We start from the raw sequence: 15,250 nt of genomic DNA, 5'->3' as shown, positions 1-15,250 counted from the left end.
TTTCAGAAAATCTATATATCAAATGAGTTCAGTTTAGTAAGCTAAAATATTTAATAGGCCAACTTTGAATATAGTTATTTGGTTAAATACATAACTACAATATCTATTAGATTATCAACATCACATTGAATAAACAGGATATACACAGGTTACCAATTCATGGCTACTTCGGTAATATATACATTGTGTATCATCAAGTATTACAGGAATATTTTATATTCTTTTTCTCAATTTTACACATGTGGAACAGTCCAATATACCTTCTCTATACTGCTCACTAACAATTTCAAATTCTTAACTTTTGCAGAATGGTCTTTTAGTTAAATACTGGTACAAGTAATCAAGCTACAGAAACAGACTAATGATTAAAACACATCAAGGTTAAACTATAGATAAGAGAGCCAAAGTTTATTTCTGTATCTAAAGCTATCACATAAGAAATATAAACTGGGTGTGATGGCACACTCCTGAAATCCTAGCACTTGGGAGGCTGAGGCAGGAGGATCATTGCAAGTTTGAAACCATCCTGAGCTACAAAGTGAGCCCAAGGCCAGCCTGAACTGCACAGCAAGATCCTGTGTCAAAAAGCGCCCCAAAGAAAAAGAAAGAAATATATATTTAACTTTCAAAGGACAGGCAGCTAATTATGAAACACTGTGGAATGATTATCTTCAAATAGAAATGTGATTAGAGAAACTAATAACTTCCCTATGTGCAATACAAGGTTCTACTTACAGTCACAATTTTAAAATATGAAATATATACTGTAGACATCTTATGATCACTGTAATAGAACTGTAATCTCAGTGGAGTGGTGTTCTATTTCTATTCTATTTCTATATAATGATGAGGAATGTATCAAAGAATTTATTTAGGACAGTGATGGTGAATCTTTTAGAGCTTTCTCTGATATGGACAGTCCACTGTGGCATCTTTGCCATCAATAACTTCGGGGTTTGTTTCAAACTATGTATGTGTCACCATTGTCCAGAATCACTGCCACAGTAAGCCACTGCTATTACCAGTAACATGCTGCATCTCTCATAGGAATGGGGTATATGGAAATAGATAGCAACAAGCACCAATTTACAAAGTACAGTAACTTAAACACCATTTAATTTTCAAAAGCTGAAAAATCAGAGCTATGAAAAAGGTCCATACTTGATCTTATTAGTGCACAGCCAAATGCCAGTTTTAATTTTCTATAATTAAAATCAATTCTATGATTGCCACACGTAAATGTTAACTATGGAGGCTTGTCTACACAAAAATTTAAAAAGATATAATGGAAATTTCACTTTAGTGAAATGAAAATATTACTTTCATGATAACTGCAAGACATAAATACCTATAAATGATATCCAATCTAAGATAATATAGATTTATAATTAAAACTGAGGAATATAAAGCTATAAAAATCGCAATATCCCTATAAGAAGAGTAAATAAGAAAAACAGGTAGAAAATATCCTTTTTTTTTTGTCTTTTTCTTTTTTATCGGTACTAGGGATTGAACTCACAACCACACACTTGCAAGGCAGGCACTTCTGCCGCTGAGCTAAATCCCCAGCCCCTAGAAAATATACTTTTATGGATATTATATAATGTTATAAACTTGGCCTAAACAGAACACACAAAATTAGTCTTTTATTATTCCTTGAAATGACTATGTATGCTAATCTGTAATGGATAAGATGGAATAATAGATACCATTGGGGGGAAAAAAATAATAATGGAAGGAATGTCCAGGATCAAAGGAGTATTTTTTACAAAACCTTTAATTCATGGTGACAGTGAAGAGATTAAAACAAAAAAAAAAAAAAACCTATAGTAGTTTCTCATTATCCACAGGACATTTCTAATATATTCATTCCATGGATGCTTGAATCCTTTGGTAGTATCTCAAACCAAACACTTTTTAAAAAATTTTTTTTCCTATACACACACACACTTAAAGTTAATTTATGAAGTGAGCACAGTGAGAGATTAACAATTATACTGTAACAGAACTTATGAATTATTTTAGTAATTTTCCATGTAATATTTGGGACTGTGGCTGATTATAACTGAAACCACATACAAAAACAACTCATTTTTGGCTTAGGCTATGATTCCATATGGTCCCAATATCCACATTTCAGTATCTAATAACCAAGCTTTACATTTCTGCTATTATTTTAAGTGCAATTTAAATATTATATACAAGTTAGATAAATAAATCTATTATTAAATTATAATGGGGCACAAATTCATCTACAGTTTAAAGTAAAAGACAAAACTCACTTTAATGTCATATATTCTTAAAAAATAAGATCTCTGTGGATTGTCCTTAACGAGACAAGCAACACCACTGCACTTCTTCGACCACAAACAGTTCCGATCTGCTGCATATAACTGTACCACTGCGGAAGACATGGTCTGCAAAGCATAAAATTTATAGCCATTAGTTTCAAAGTAACACTCAACTGACAACAGTCTCTGCTATTTTAACAGCAGCCTTATGAGACACACCAAACTGGGACCACCAACTAAGGTACTCCTGAACTTCTAGTTCCCCGAAATGAGGAGATAACATATGTTTACACTTATTTTAAGTCACTGCTTTTCAAGATAATAAATATAACAATCATGTAACAAATTATTAAACACCTACTGACAAATGTGTTAGGAAATGTGCTAAACATTTGTAAATAATTGTTATAATAATTTCATTTTGCACCTGAGAAACCTAATACTTAAAATACTTAGTAATTTGCCCAATATAATAGTAAATGGTAGAGATGAAATTCTAGTCCAGGCAATGTATGAGCTCATATTTTATATTCTTACTTTTTGTGTCATTCTGTATCCAAGAAAATAACATTTGATATGGTTCAGTTCTAACAGACCAAAGACTCAAGTGTTCAGAAGTATGACTTTCAGAGAGTACCTGTACTATGGGAGTGCTATCATCATCAATGGATTAATCTGAGTTCATTATTGAATGTGCTGTTAGGAGGTGGACCCAGTAGGAGGGGAAGGTAGGTCCCTGGGGGTGGGCCTCTGGAGAGTGTATTTCTTGCTCTGGCTCTTCCCTCTCTGTTTCCTGCTACCATGAATGAGCAGACTTGTTCCAGTAGGCCCTTCTTTCATAATGTTCCTGATTTACAAACCTTGGACTGAAACCTTTGAAACTGAGCAAAATAAACCATTTCCCCCTTTAAATTGGGTATATCAGGTACTTTGGTCTCAGCAACGACAGCTGATCAATTTTTTAAGAAATTAATTAAACACTTTACTGTGCAGGAACTAAATCGAACGTGAAAGCAAGAATTGTAATTACTAATTATTAGATATTTTATATATATTATCTTTCAGAAGACAGAATAAAATGTATCTTTAAAAAACTGTTAAACTGAGAGGGTAAGGATTTTAAGTGATTTGCACAAATGCCAACAAGTTTTAAAAGCTATATTAAGGATATGAAAAGTTATTTGAGTGACTATTATCTTGATTTCTCCAAAATTAGTACCTAATTAGAGCCCTTATAAATGCACAAGAGAGGGGCTAATTCATTACATACAATGAACATTCTTGGCATAAGGGTTTTCTAGGACTTCTTGTCATCTAGAACAAGTATCATGAAACAATGGAAACTCTCATTTTATTCTAAATTAAGGTTTTTTTTTCTGATAGTCTAGTATGTAACTATTTAAACTGTTTCTATAAAAAGGTATACACCTTGGACTTCTGGGAGAACATGGCAGGTAGATAACAGCAGCTATGGAGGCTCTCTGAGATAGCCAGCTTAGAATCCAGGAATGATGTGGTGTGAGGTGTCCTAAGCAAGGAGAGATATACCCTGTCGACCCAGGAACGAACTAAGCTGAGAGAAACCAACTGGAAATGCAATCCCAATGCTATGACCTGACAGATAAAACTTCAGTGCCCAAGCTGGAACCCACGCCTCTGGAAACTGTGATTTGAAATTCCTGCCACTGCCGCTGCGTCTGAATTGGCATAGCAGGGATAGAGCTGCAAAAGCTCTGAGAGCAGCAAATGGCGAACTGAATTGAGAGCGGAACTGGTGGGGAGCCCTGCATCGACCTGCAGTGAGTGAGAGGAACGGGGACCCTTCCATAGACTAGGAGGCTCCAACAGAAGACATTCTGGGACCAGGCAGACTAGCCGGAAAAGGACGCTGCAGTGACTTTAGTCTCATATTCCTCTCTCAAGCGGGATTGGTGGGGAGTGCCTGACCTCGATGAAGCTGCAGACTAAGACCCAATAAGCTAGCCCAAACCAGGTCCCAGAGCCTGGTTGTGCACCCTAGCAGTAAAGCCTTCAGTAGACTGACTGACCTAGAGGGGCGTGCCCAGCATATACTGCCACAGTCTATGTCTCCCTAGTACACTGCTGTGGGCAGGAACACCTAGCTAGCAGATTCAAACAAACTGTAACCCACAAAGAAAGAAACTGGGCCTCCTAAATACACCTGTATGGAAGGAACAAAAACATATGCGAAGAGGAGGCAACAAGAAAGGGTCCTCGGTCCTCAATCCTGAGAACACTGATCCAGGAAAGTTAAATGCAAAGGAGAATGAGGACAGAAAACATGCAATATCAGACACGGCACCAACAGACATAAAGCGCTATCTCTGGAGCCTAATAGACGAGTTCAAAAGTGAAGTATTTAACGAAGTAAAACAATATATAAGTAGAATTGTTAGAGAAATGCTAAGCACTGCCCAAGAAAAAACAGATGGTGGAATGGAAGAACAGACAAAAAGAGGAAAATTGTTTGATGGAGAAAATAGAGAAAACATTAGAATAATGAGGCAGGTTCAAAGAGATTACCAGGAAACTAAAAACTCTATTGAAAGCTGGCATAACAGCTTGAAAGAAACTTAAGGATAGATTATCTGAACTGGAGGACAGATTTGTCATGTGGGAGCATGAAATGAAAAACTTCTTAAAAATAACAAGAAAACAAACAGCAATAATACAAAGACTACAAGATGATAAGGAAGAAGTAGTGACAAACAAACGAACCACAAAGGCTATTCACAGAAATAGTCCAGGAGAATTTCCCTAATTTAGCAATAGGTAAAGATACTCAGATGTATGAGGCATACAGAAGCCCAGCCACCTACAACCAAACAGAACTACACCCAGGAATATAGTAATCAAAATTCCAAAAATCCAATATAAGAACAGAATATTAAAAGCTGTCAGAGACAAGAAACAGATCACTTACAAGGGAACACCCATCAGAATTACAGCAGACTTCTCGGCACAAACCATCAAATCACGAAGAGCGTGGGGGCAAAATAATTCAAGCTTTGAAAGACAATAACCTCCAGCCAAGATTGATATATCCCTAGAAATTAATGGAGAAACAAGGTGCTTCCAGGATAAGGAGGAACTAGGGGAATTTGCAACCACCAATTCAACTCTACAGAGAATACTGCAGGACATTCTAAAAAAGAAAAATACCAAGATTCCAGAAACAGTGGCAGAGAGGCCACAATGAATGGAGCAGAAAGCAAAATGAAGAAGACAAACTGACAACTAATGACAAAAAAAAAAGAGCTCAACAGAAATGAGGCAGAGAAGGTTGGATGAGGAACAGCTATTTTGGAGAAAACAAGACATCATAATAGCGAGTGCTGATTTAATATCATCTTGTTTTCAAGTCCCATCAAGCTTGTATTCTTCTGTCTCCATCAGTTTTAACATGTTGTATCTTTTTGGATTTTATTATATGTGATAATATAAACAAAAATTTTTATAGACAAGGAGATAATAAAGAAACCATTGTTCGTTTTCTGTTAGTTGGTTCTAAATACCCTGTAATACTGTCATTCTCTTGAGTGGTTTTACGTTGTCTTGGTATGTTTGATGCTACAGTATACGAAGTTATACTCAAAGATTTGAAGGAAAGAGACACTATGGTAACTACTTTTATGTCGGGATATCTTATGGTGAAACACTTTTTGCTTAAATGGTTATGTTCTGACCTGTGCTGTTTTGTTGTTATGTCCTCTTTTATCTCAATCTCCTTTTTTTATTATTTACTTTTTTATTTTTATCTTTTTAATTAAGGGAAAAAATAAAAAATAGCAGGATATATTATAGTAAAAAAAAAAAAGTGTATACACCTTGACTGATATGGCTCTTACTAAGACTCTGCAAATAATAATCATTTTTCTGAGCCAATAATATTCCTAAAATTAAAAATTAAGGAAGTAAATTAGATAAATTAAGAAAATGACTTTAAGTAAAAATATAAAAAGAAAATATTTATTGTGATCATACACTAATCACGATTTAAAAAAAAAACAGGAGTAATTTAAACAATTACAACCAGGAGCTGATAAAATTATGGTACCCCAGTTCAATAAGAATTTGGGCATTGTGGTAATAAACTATTTTAAAATTTAGAGATAACATTTTTAATTCACTGAACTATGTGCAGGGACTGTCCCCTTTGCTAAGAAGATTTCTTTGAGCTACATACACAAATCTTGTATAGTACTAAGATCAGAAATGTTAAGAGTAACATACTGTTGGGCTGGGGATTTAGCTCAGCGGCATAAGCGCCTGCCTTGCAAGCAGGCAGTCGTGAGTTCGATCCTTGGTACCGATAAAAATGAAAAAGACAAAAAAAAAAAAAAAAAAAAGAGTAACATACTGTTAGGGATCAAAAGATCATACAGACTATCACAGATAACAAAGAATAATGCTGTGATTTTAATTTTTACGACCAAACACATCTTTGAATTTTATACCAAACCATGAACAGGACACAAAGCAAAAGGAATATTTACACAAGAGTTGTTAAAAATTATGAAGATAACTTACACTGAAAAATGTATAGAATAATATGCTGAACTTAATCACAGACTGAAGAAAAACTGGGTATACCTTTGACCTGTTTCAGAGCATTTTTCTGCCAGGTGCTCAAATGCAAGATGGTAGCTCATAACCTTCCTGCCTCTAAGACTTTAGCACTGGGAACTTCAGGAAAAAATGGATTTTGAACATAATTAGCTAAAGGAATCAAATACTATGTTCAAGAACTAAAAAACCAGATGAGGAAATCTGTATTCTAATGAAAATTCATATAAATGACTGTGTTTTTTAGTATATAGTTCTCTCCTTTCTGAAAAGAAAAGCATAGTAAGAAACTAGATGCCAAGACAAAGATTTAAAATTCTTTCTACTCTTACTTTTTAATGAGAAATCAAGAAGTAACAGCATCGGAGAGAAAATAAATGTGTCATTTATAGTCTGAAATTTTATTATAAATATACCCTTCCTAAAAAGTCAAATATTAACATTATAAAACATCATCTTTATATAGTAAATGCAAAGTAACAAAAATTAAAAATGTACATTTAAACGTTTACATAAATTTAAAACACAGATTTAAAACATCTGTTTATGAAATAAAACTCTCAACTTTTTTCATAGTGTTTTCACACAGATATGGTTTGGCATTCATTACAAACCACATCCTAATACTAAAAGAAAAGTCAATTATTCATAAGTAATTTTCAGTTATGAGCTTTTAAAAATTTGCTACAATGTTTTTTCTAAGTGTGTCCATTTTACTCTTTATCTTAATATTGCAAAGTATGCCTTGTAAAGTCTTTTATGTTTAATTCAGAGTATAGTAAATGACAAGCAACTTATACACATTAACATTTAATATGTAAATGCCAGATCATACAGAAACAGTAACTATTCCTGTAAACTCCAGATTGACAATATTTTAATTAAGTTTTTAAAAACATTTTTTCTATTCCTTTAAAGTAATTACAACCAATCAACTCCATTGCTTCTTGTCTGTCATAATCAAGAAGATATGAAAAACTACTGGGAGAAGTACTTAGCAGGGGAACACTCTTAATAGCCCAATAATGTTAACACTAAAATCTGATAATTAAACGGGGAAAAGAGGTACTATACTAACTTTTGTAGAAATAGAATCCACTATATCTTAAGCATTCCAAATAGCTCAGTATTGAGTAACTACAATAACATATTCACATTCATGGTCAAGGACAAATTTAAGAGGGTGGAAGTGAGTTCCCTCCCACTGTCCTTTGGCAGAGTCCTTTACTGTCATCCTGGTTTGGCTGTGCATTAACCCATCATTTTCCTGATTCTCGAGCCTGAAATGACTGTTTTTTTTTCATATTCTAGACCATACATTTTTCTGTATCTGTGAATTACCGTTATGCCACAATCTTACTCTACAATTTATTTTTCTGTGTTAATTTCTTATTCATTAAAGACATGCTAATTCTAAGCACCTAAAATAATTTTTTAAATCCATGTTACTTCACCTATGCTTTTTCTCCAACTAAACAAATTTTGATTAAAAACTGCACCTGATAATTTTCATAAGGATGACATGATAGTACATAACAGAATGGCCTTGATTTTAAAATATATAAAGTAATGTAATGGGGCATTTGGCAAATCTGGATGGAAGATATATAGGAATTCTTTGTATGCTACTTGCAAGTTGTCTGTAACTTTGAGATTATTTTAACACAATTTTTAAAAACTTATGAGATTCACAAAAATGAGGGACTCTTCATGTCTTTGCTTAGTCATGGCAATTTTGAGAGAGCAGCTCTCTTTACTATTAACTTGTTAGTACATCTGCCCTCCAAAATGACCCAAACCTGGGAAAACAAGTACTTACTACTTCTTCCAACTGTTTCTATTCACACATCAACTTTGTTAAAAGGATCTCTATTCTAAGACTTAACTCACAAATATATCAAGCATTTCATAGTTAGAATTCTGTTCAGATGTTTGGAATAATGTTACAAACGGGTTAAAAGAAAAATCTTAGAATAGAAAAATAGGTGTTCTTTTTATTACAGAGAGAACCAGGTAATGATTAGAGAAGGACACCCACAAATTCTTATTAATTTTAAACAAACTGCCTATATACCAAATATTAAGATGAAATATTATCTATAAAAACTATTTTAAATATAGTATCTAAAACCAAGTATGAAAAGTTTTATGACTGACTAAAGTTAAGTCTCTCCTATGATCACACTGGCTTAGATTAAGAGTCAAACACTCCAACTTTGATATGCATGCATGTATGTCTGTAACTGTGTACTGGGTCCCAAAATTTAAAAACTAATCTGGAAAAATCCATGTTAAGTTTTTTATTACATAATAACCAAATTTTAAAGGTGCTTATAGTTGCACTCATGATATAGTCACATGAAATAACTCATTCTCATCTTTAACATTTTAGTCTACATGAGGCAAGACAGAATAAAACTAGGTAGAAAGGAGATCAAGAAATCAAGAATTTAAAATTATACTGTTAGGTCTGAGAAGTGGAGGATGGGGAAGGAAGGAAGGAGTGGGGAGGAAGGAATGGAAGGAGAGGAGTGGAAAGAGTGGAGTGGAGTGAAGTGGACAGCCGTGAAAGGAGTGGGCGGCGGTGGCTGCAAAGATAAGAAGTATAAAATATAAGTAACCTTTATTTCAGGAATGCGGGGAGAGACTCCCCCCCCCCCGCCCCCGGGGCGGTCTCTCTGGAACACACTCACACTCACTCTCTCTAACACATGGAGTGAGGCCCATAAGTAGCCTCTGTCTGGGGTGGACCCCAAGGGGCATTAGGGATGCACAGGTAGCCCACTGGCACAGGCGCCAGAGGCAGGTTCTTAGGGATGGGGATATAGGGTTACAGGTAAATCTCTAAGGGGCGGGGGAGGCAGGAGCTCCTTAATTTGGCTGAGGCTTCTCCTGGTTAAAGTGTCTGGTCTGGGCCAGCAACTCTTTCAAAACTTTTAAGAAAAACAGTAGCTTCAAAACAAGCTCTTTTTCTGCTTCTGGAAGTCACCCTAGCTGTGACTCCCTCCCTGAATTCTTACAGAAAATAGTGTTAAATGTGTAAAGGCCCTTTACAATAACGTGTAAATTCTTAGGCCCTATATCCTTTCATCTGCAAATTGCCTTTTCCTCTGCCCCAGAAAGCAGACAGCACTAAATTCTTTTGTCTTGCAAATTGCCTTTTCCCACAGCCCAGAAAGCATATAGATAGATGGTTTGCACTGTATCCTGGCAGAGAGAGAAACTACCCATTTGAGATCACCTGTATTGAAATAGCTTTTAAATGTGCCCTACCCTGGCTTGTTACCTGCATCATTTCCTTGAGCACCCACACTCCACTCTTGACTGTGTCCTGTATCTACCTCTAATAAACCCTTCTCATGCCTCTTCTCCTGACATGTCCTTAAAATTCCTTTTCCATGACAGAAGTCAGCAAACCTGAATACTTATTATAAAGGATTGGGTTAAGTTCCTTATTTCAGCCTTGGGGACTCAGACTCAGCCCATAACATGTATGGTATAAAAGAAGAACAAAAGCAAAGACACACAAGGATTTGTTTGACTTTCTGTAATCAATTTTGCAGGGACTCAAAGATCAATATTCTAAATAATTAAAAGCACGACAACACCTTACTTTGTGTCAGTGTTAAATATACAAAACAGAAACTGGAATTAAAATAAATAAAAACAACACACATAACAGTAAATAACTCCTGAGTGGTCAAAATCAGTAAAAACTAGGAAAAGCAAGCACAAAATTCACCTTGAAAAGGATGAATCTTATTAACTGGTAATTTTTACAGTAAGAAATGGAAAAGAAACCAAAAGAAAATAGTAGTAATCAAAAATACAGTCAAGAAGATTCCATAAGAAATACTTTCTTTTAAAACATGCTAGAGAAATGGAGGACAAAAGCAAAAGTAACAAATAGAATTCCAACAAGAAAAATGGAGCCAGATACAACAACTGCTGTATTCAAGATTATACACAATGACCCTTTTAAATATACGTAAGAAATAAATGTTTCAGACGTATTTGCTAATTATTGAGTATCTACTGATGTATAAAGAAAGGATGGTGATAAATAGGAGTGAAGGGAGGGTTGAAAGTGGATGAATTAGACCTCACCCTTGTGAAACATACAGTTCAGTAAGATATGCTTTATTTAATAACTACTACGAAGGGCAGGGATATAGCTCAGTGGCATAAGTGCCTGCCAGGCAAGTTTAAGATTCCCAAGTTTGATTTCTGGTATCAAAAACAACAACAAAAAACCAAACCAAACAAGCATAAATTATCTACTATACTATAAAGGGAAAATTCAGTATTCACAAGAAATGTAAGCTCTAACAAGAGCTAGAAGGAGAAGTGATGTTAAGATGTGTTATATATATATGTTCTAACTCCCCATGCTGAATATAATCATGATGTACTGCAAACTACATATAAAAGTGAAAATCTAGAGTAAAAATATTTGAGTCAGGTGCAAAAGGATTGGGGAGGGAAAGTGGGGGAGGAAATAGCATTCTATATAGGCACATCAACAAAGCCTATCATGGGATAGTGCTAGGAAACGTGTGGGTTTGGGGATAAGAAAGAAGCACAGTATGGAATGAATTTACAGATCTAATTTTAAAGTAAGAGCAAATGCTGCTCAATTGTGGTTTGGAGGGATAAACAACCATACACACACAGTCTGGGAGCCTTGGACTGGAGATGCAGTACAGTGGTACGTTGTTCCTGTAATGGTCCTGATACCACTCAATACATAAACTCTTATATATACTCCTTTTGTTGGATGTCTTGTAACTTGCTTTGACTAAAAGGCCATCAGCGAATATAAGGAGAAGTTTGCAAAGTACTTGCAAATTGCTGCCAGCCTATTAACAGTTGCTCTAAACCTGAGATCACATGGAAAACAAGGTCCCAAGCCATCTACCTGTCCTTCCAGTGTCCACACACTTGCTGGTTGAATGTAACTTCAGGAGTGAGTCTCAGTGATACCAGCTAACTACCCATTGAATTTACAGATCATGAGAAACTGACATTAACTCACAAAAGCATAAAGTGGTTGACTGTTTAAAACACTGAGACATAATATCTCTAGCAGACAGATTCAGCTTCTTTTATTCTAGTTATAATGGGTATGTACTTGAAATTGCCAGTAATGTTACAAACATTTTAAAATTAAAAACCATAAAACTTCTAAAACTCTGTTTCATTACCAGCACATATTTGGAGAGGAGAGGGGGAATCATTTTAAAACAACTTTATCAGTGTGTTAAGATGTAGGGGCTGGGGATTTAGCTCAGCAGCATAAGCACCTGCCTTGTAAGCAGGCAGTCGTGAGTTCGATCCCCGGTACCGATAAAAAAGGAAAAAGACAAAAAAAAAAAAAAAAAAAAAAAAAAAAAAAAAAAAGATGTAAGCCAGACTCACTAATACACACACAACCACACAACAATATTATATGGTACATGATTTAAATTCATACATTTAAAAAACTAAATGACTACTATATATGGTACAGACTTCTAGTATTACCTGCAAACAGTCAAAATTACAGATGATAAAACTACAAATGGCAAAGTTTAATGTATTCTGCATTTCCTACTTAATGTCGTCACAAAGAGATAAAGGCAGATGGAGACTCCGTTCATTACAGACTGGATCATATTTGCAAACAGATAAGGACACTGTGTTAAATGGGCATGTAGGTATGGTTTGCAAGTGGACCTGCCCAAAGGAATTTTTCTTCTCTCTCGTCTTCCATCATCTTTTCCTCTTCTTTCAAAGTCAAACAGATAATGGTAAACCTAAAGAAAATGAAGGTAGAAAAGAGGTTTCCCAGAATCCCCAACTCAACTCAACATTAGCAGCTAAGATTCATAGTTGCGATAACAAAGAAAAGGGGAAAAAACACATATATAACTGCTAGCACTGCCCTGAGAACCCTCTCAAGAAACAGCCTGGAATGAGAGGATAGAAAAGTAGATAGTTCAGCAGTTAACAAGGATGCAGTTATTCTGGAATTTGAGAGCTAAATACCACCTGATATTTCATTGTAAATTTTATCAAACACATAATTCAATGTCCTAATTTTACAGATACGTATCTGTCATGTCAGGTATTATACAGCTTTATGTGAGTTTTCTAATCAGCTGCTTATTTTATATGCAAGATAAATTACTCAGTAATTCATCCCAGTTCCAAATCTGCCATAGTTTTGCCCTAAGAAGTATAATCCTGAATATAATTTTATTTCTCTACTGTTGCCCTTTGGTTGGGGTGAAATGAGAGGGAGCAAGGTGATGATGGCATTGGAAGGCAGAGGGTTATTGGTACATGAGCACTGTCTTTTTAAAAGAGAAAATCCATAATCTGTATGTGTTAAGTGATAAAGCAGATTTACCCATGAAGCCTATTAAGTTTCAGGGTTCTTTACCTGGAACAAGGCCTGCCTCATTCTCCTTTGGGAACATACAGAGGTAATGGCAACCCCAATCTCAGAGATAAGGGGCTCCTCTCAAGTTATCATTAAAGAAGATCATAGTACTTTCATCAAAGATGCATTATCTCTGCAGCTGTTCAAATAACCAGTCCCTTCCTTCCTCAGCCACCTGATTTACTCAGACATAATCTTTAACCCCAAGTTAAACAAGCCAAATGCTGCCCAAGCTTCTGTTAGGAGCGTCACACTAAGACTAAACTTCATGGACACTTCTAGGGTGGGGAAGTGGTCCAACCAAGGGTGATCTGCAGATCTTTCTGTGCAAAAAACACTCTTTAAGCAACTACCAATAATAAAGAAATTTTGAGAAATGTTAAATAAGGAGAACTTTTCTACAAAGGGGCAGTTAATATTTTAGGTTGTGAGGGCCATAGAGTCACTTTCGATGGAGCCCTTTCAGTGCCCCAAAGTTGCCCCAGATAATATGAAAATACCTGCATTACAATAAAAACTTCAAAATGAGTGGCTGGATTTGATTCACAAGTCATAATTTACCAAGTATAGTGCAAGACGAAAGATTCTTCCTGTAGAAAATATAAAACTATTATTATGTGAAGTGATTCATGGCCAAAATAAGGAAGTATCAAAGTATAACCTATAATAACAAGTTAAAAGCCATTTTTCTGAATTGTGTGGTGTTTATCGCATTTTTAAGTTGTTTTATTTTTTTCTTGTACTGTACATTTATTTTCATACATAGTTTTAGATGTTTTTTAAGGAGAGCCCTTTCAAATTGTGCAAGATTCAGACCACAAAACTTGGGTCAGCCTTGCTTAGAGTGAGAAAATGATGCAATTTGTGCAATAGCATTTTGCATTTTAAGAAAATGAACAACTATCTAAGCCAATATACTCAACTTGCCAAACCACACTTGATGAAATAACCATTTAATGTACAATGATTAATGTACTTAGTCTAAAGCTAAGCAACTTAAAAAAAAAAACACTAAATGAGATAGGTGGGGAATTCTGATGGGTGTAAATGAAGGCAGAGAATTCTTCTGTATTCAACGTAAGACTTCTTCAGGTAACAAGTTATACAGCATTTGCCTAAAGGCTTGCTGTAATGGGGAGCTCACAACCTCAGGAAAAACTGTCTTGTTCAACAGTAAGACTGCCTTACTCTGTGGCAGCTCAATTATGACATTCTGACTACATACTGACCTGAAACATGTTTTCTCAGCAGGCAACAGGTATTTTATTCTTTCACTTAATATCTGTTAAGTATTTTCTACAGGACAGTCCAGTGGTAGCCGTTCATAGCTAGAACACGTAGCTGTACCAACACATACTCTAATTAAAACATGTTTTATTAATGTGAAGTGGTATAACATTTTCTTTTTTAGATCATCTTTTTCTCAGCTAAGCTTTATTTTTGATCATTCATCTGACCTGTTTATAGACCTCTCATCAGTCTGGCCACTAATTCTTATCTCTTCAGAATAGAATATTAACAAATTGATGAGAGAAATGCCTTGTTTCCAATCAATAAAAAAAATGAATATGCAGCCTAATTTTCATCTATCACATATAATGCTAATGATATATGGTACTGTCTCATATCTGAATTCTCCACTTCAAATTATATGCTCCCTAAAGTATAACACCCCTCATCCCTACAGTACGGGACAGAAGTCTATCCAGAGAGGTCCACAGTGTCTAGGCATCTTCACTATGGTAGTCACTGTACTGTAGTCTTTTTACTTAGGTATCCTCATGAGATAGACACGATGTTTAAACCAGGGTCCTGTTATTTCTGTATTGACCTAACACAATGCCAGAAACATGATATGTAGTTACTTAATTACTAAAAATCTATAAAGATAAGCAACATATGCATGTCTAACAAGACATGTTGGTCAGCTTTAAGAATCAGAAATCTG

At 35.1% G+C, this 15,250-nt stretch overlaps 1 protein-coding gene across 1 annotated transcript in view; it reads right to left on the bottom strand.

The window, feature by feature from the left end:
- The window catches only part of Wasl (WASP like actin nucleation promoting factor), a 70,780-nt gene that overhangs the window by 30,246 nt on the left and 25,284 nt on the right, over positions 1–15,250 (bottom strand). The window contains exon 2 of the mRNA XM_003475156.4: positions 2,283–2,417. Within this exon, the coding sequence (XP_003475204.1) occupies positions 2,283–2,417 (135 nt within the window). The remainder of the gene's footprint in view (positions 1–2,282; positions 2,418–15,250) is intronic.

The sequence above is a fragment of the Cavia porcellus genome, unplaced genomic scaffold (genome assembly GCF_034190915.1).
Source record: "Cavia porcellus strain 051 isolate PalLab524CR breed Dunkin Hartley unplaced genomic scaffold, mCavPor4.1 scaffold_2, whole genome shotgun sequence".
Classification (NCBI taxonomy): domain Eukaryota; kingdom Metazoa; phylum Chordata; class Mammalia; order Rodentia; family Caviidae; genus Cavia; species Cavia porcellus.
This window is presented reverse-complemented; position numbering and strand designations above follow the sequence as displayed.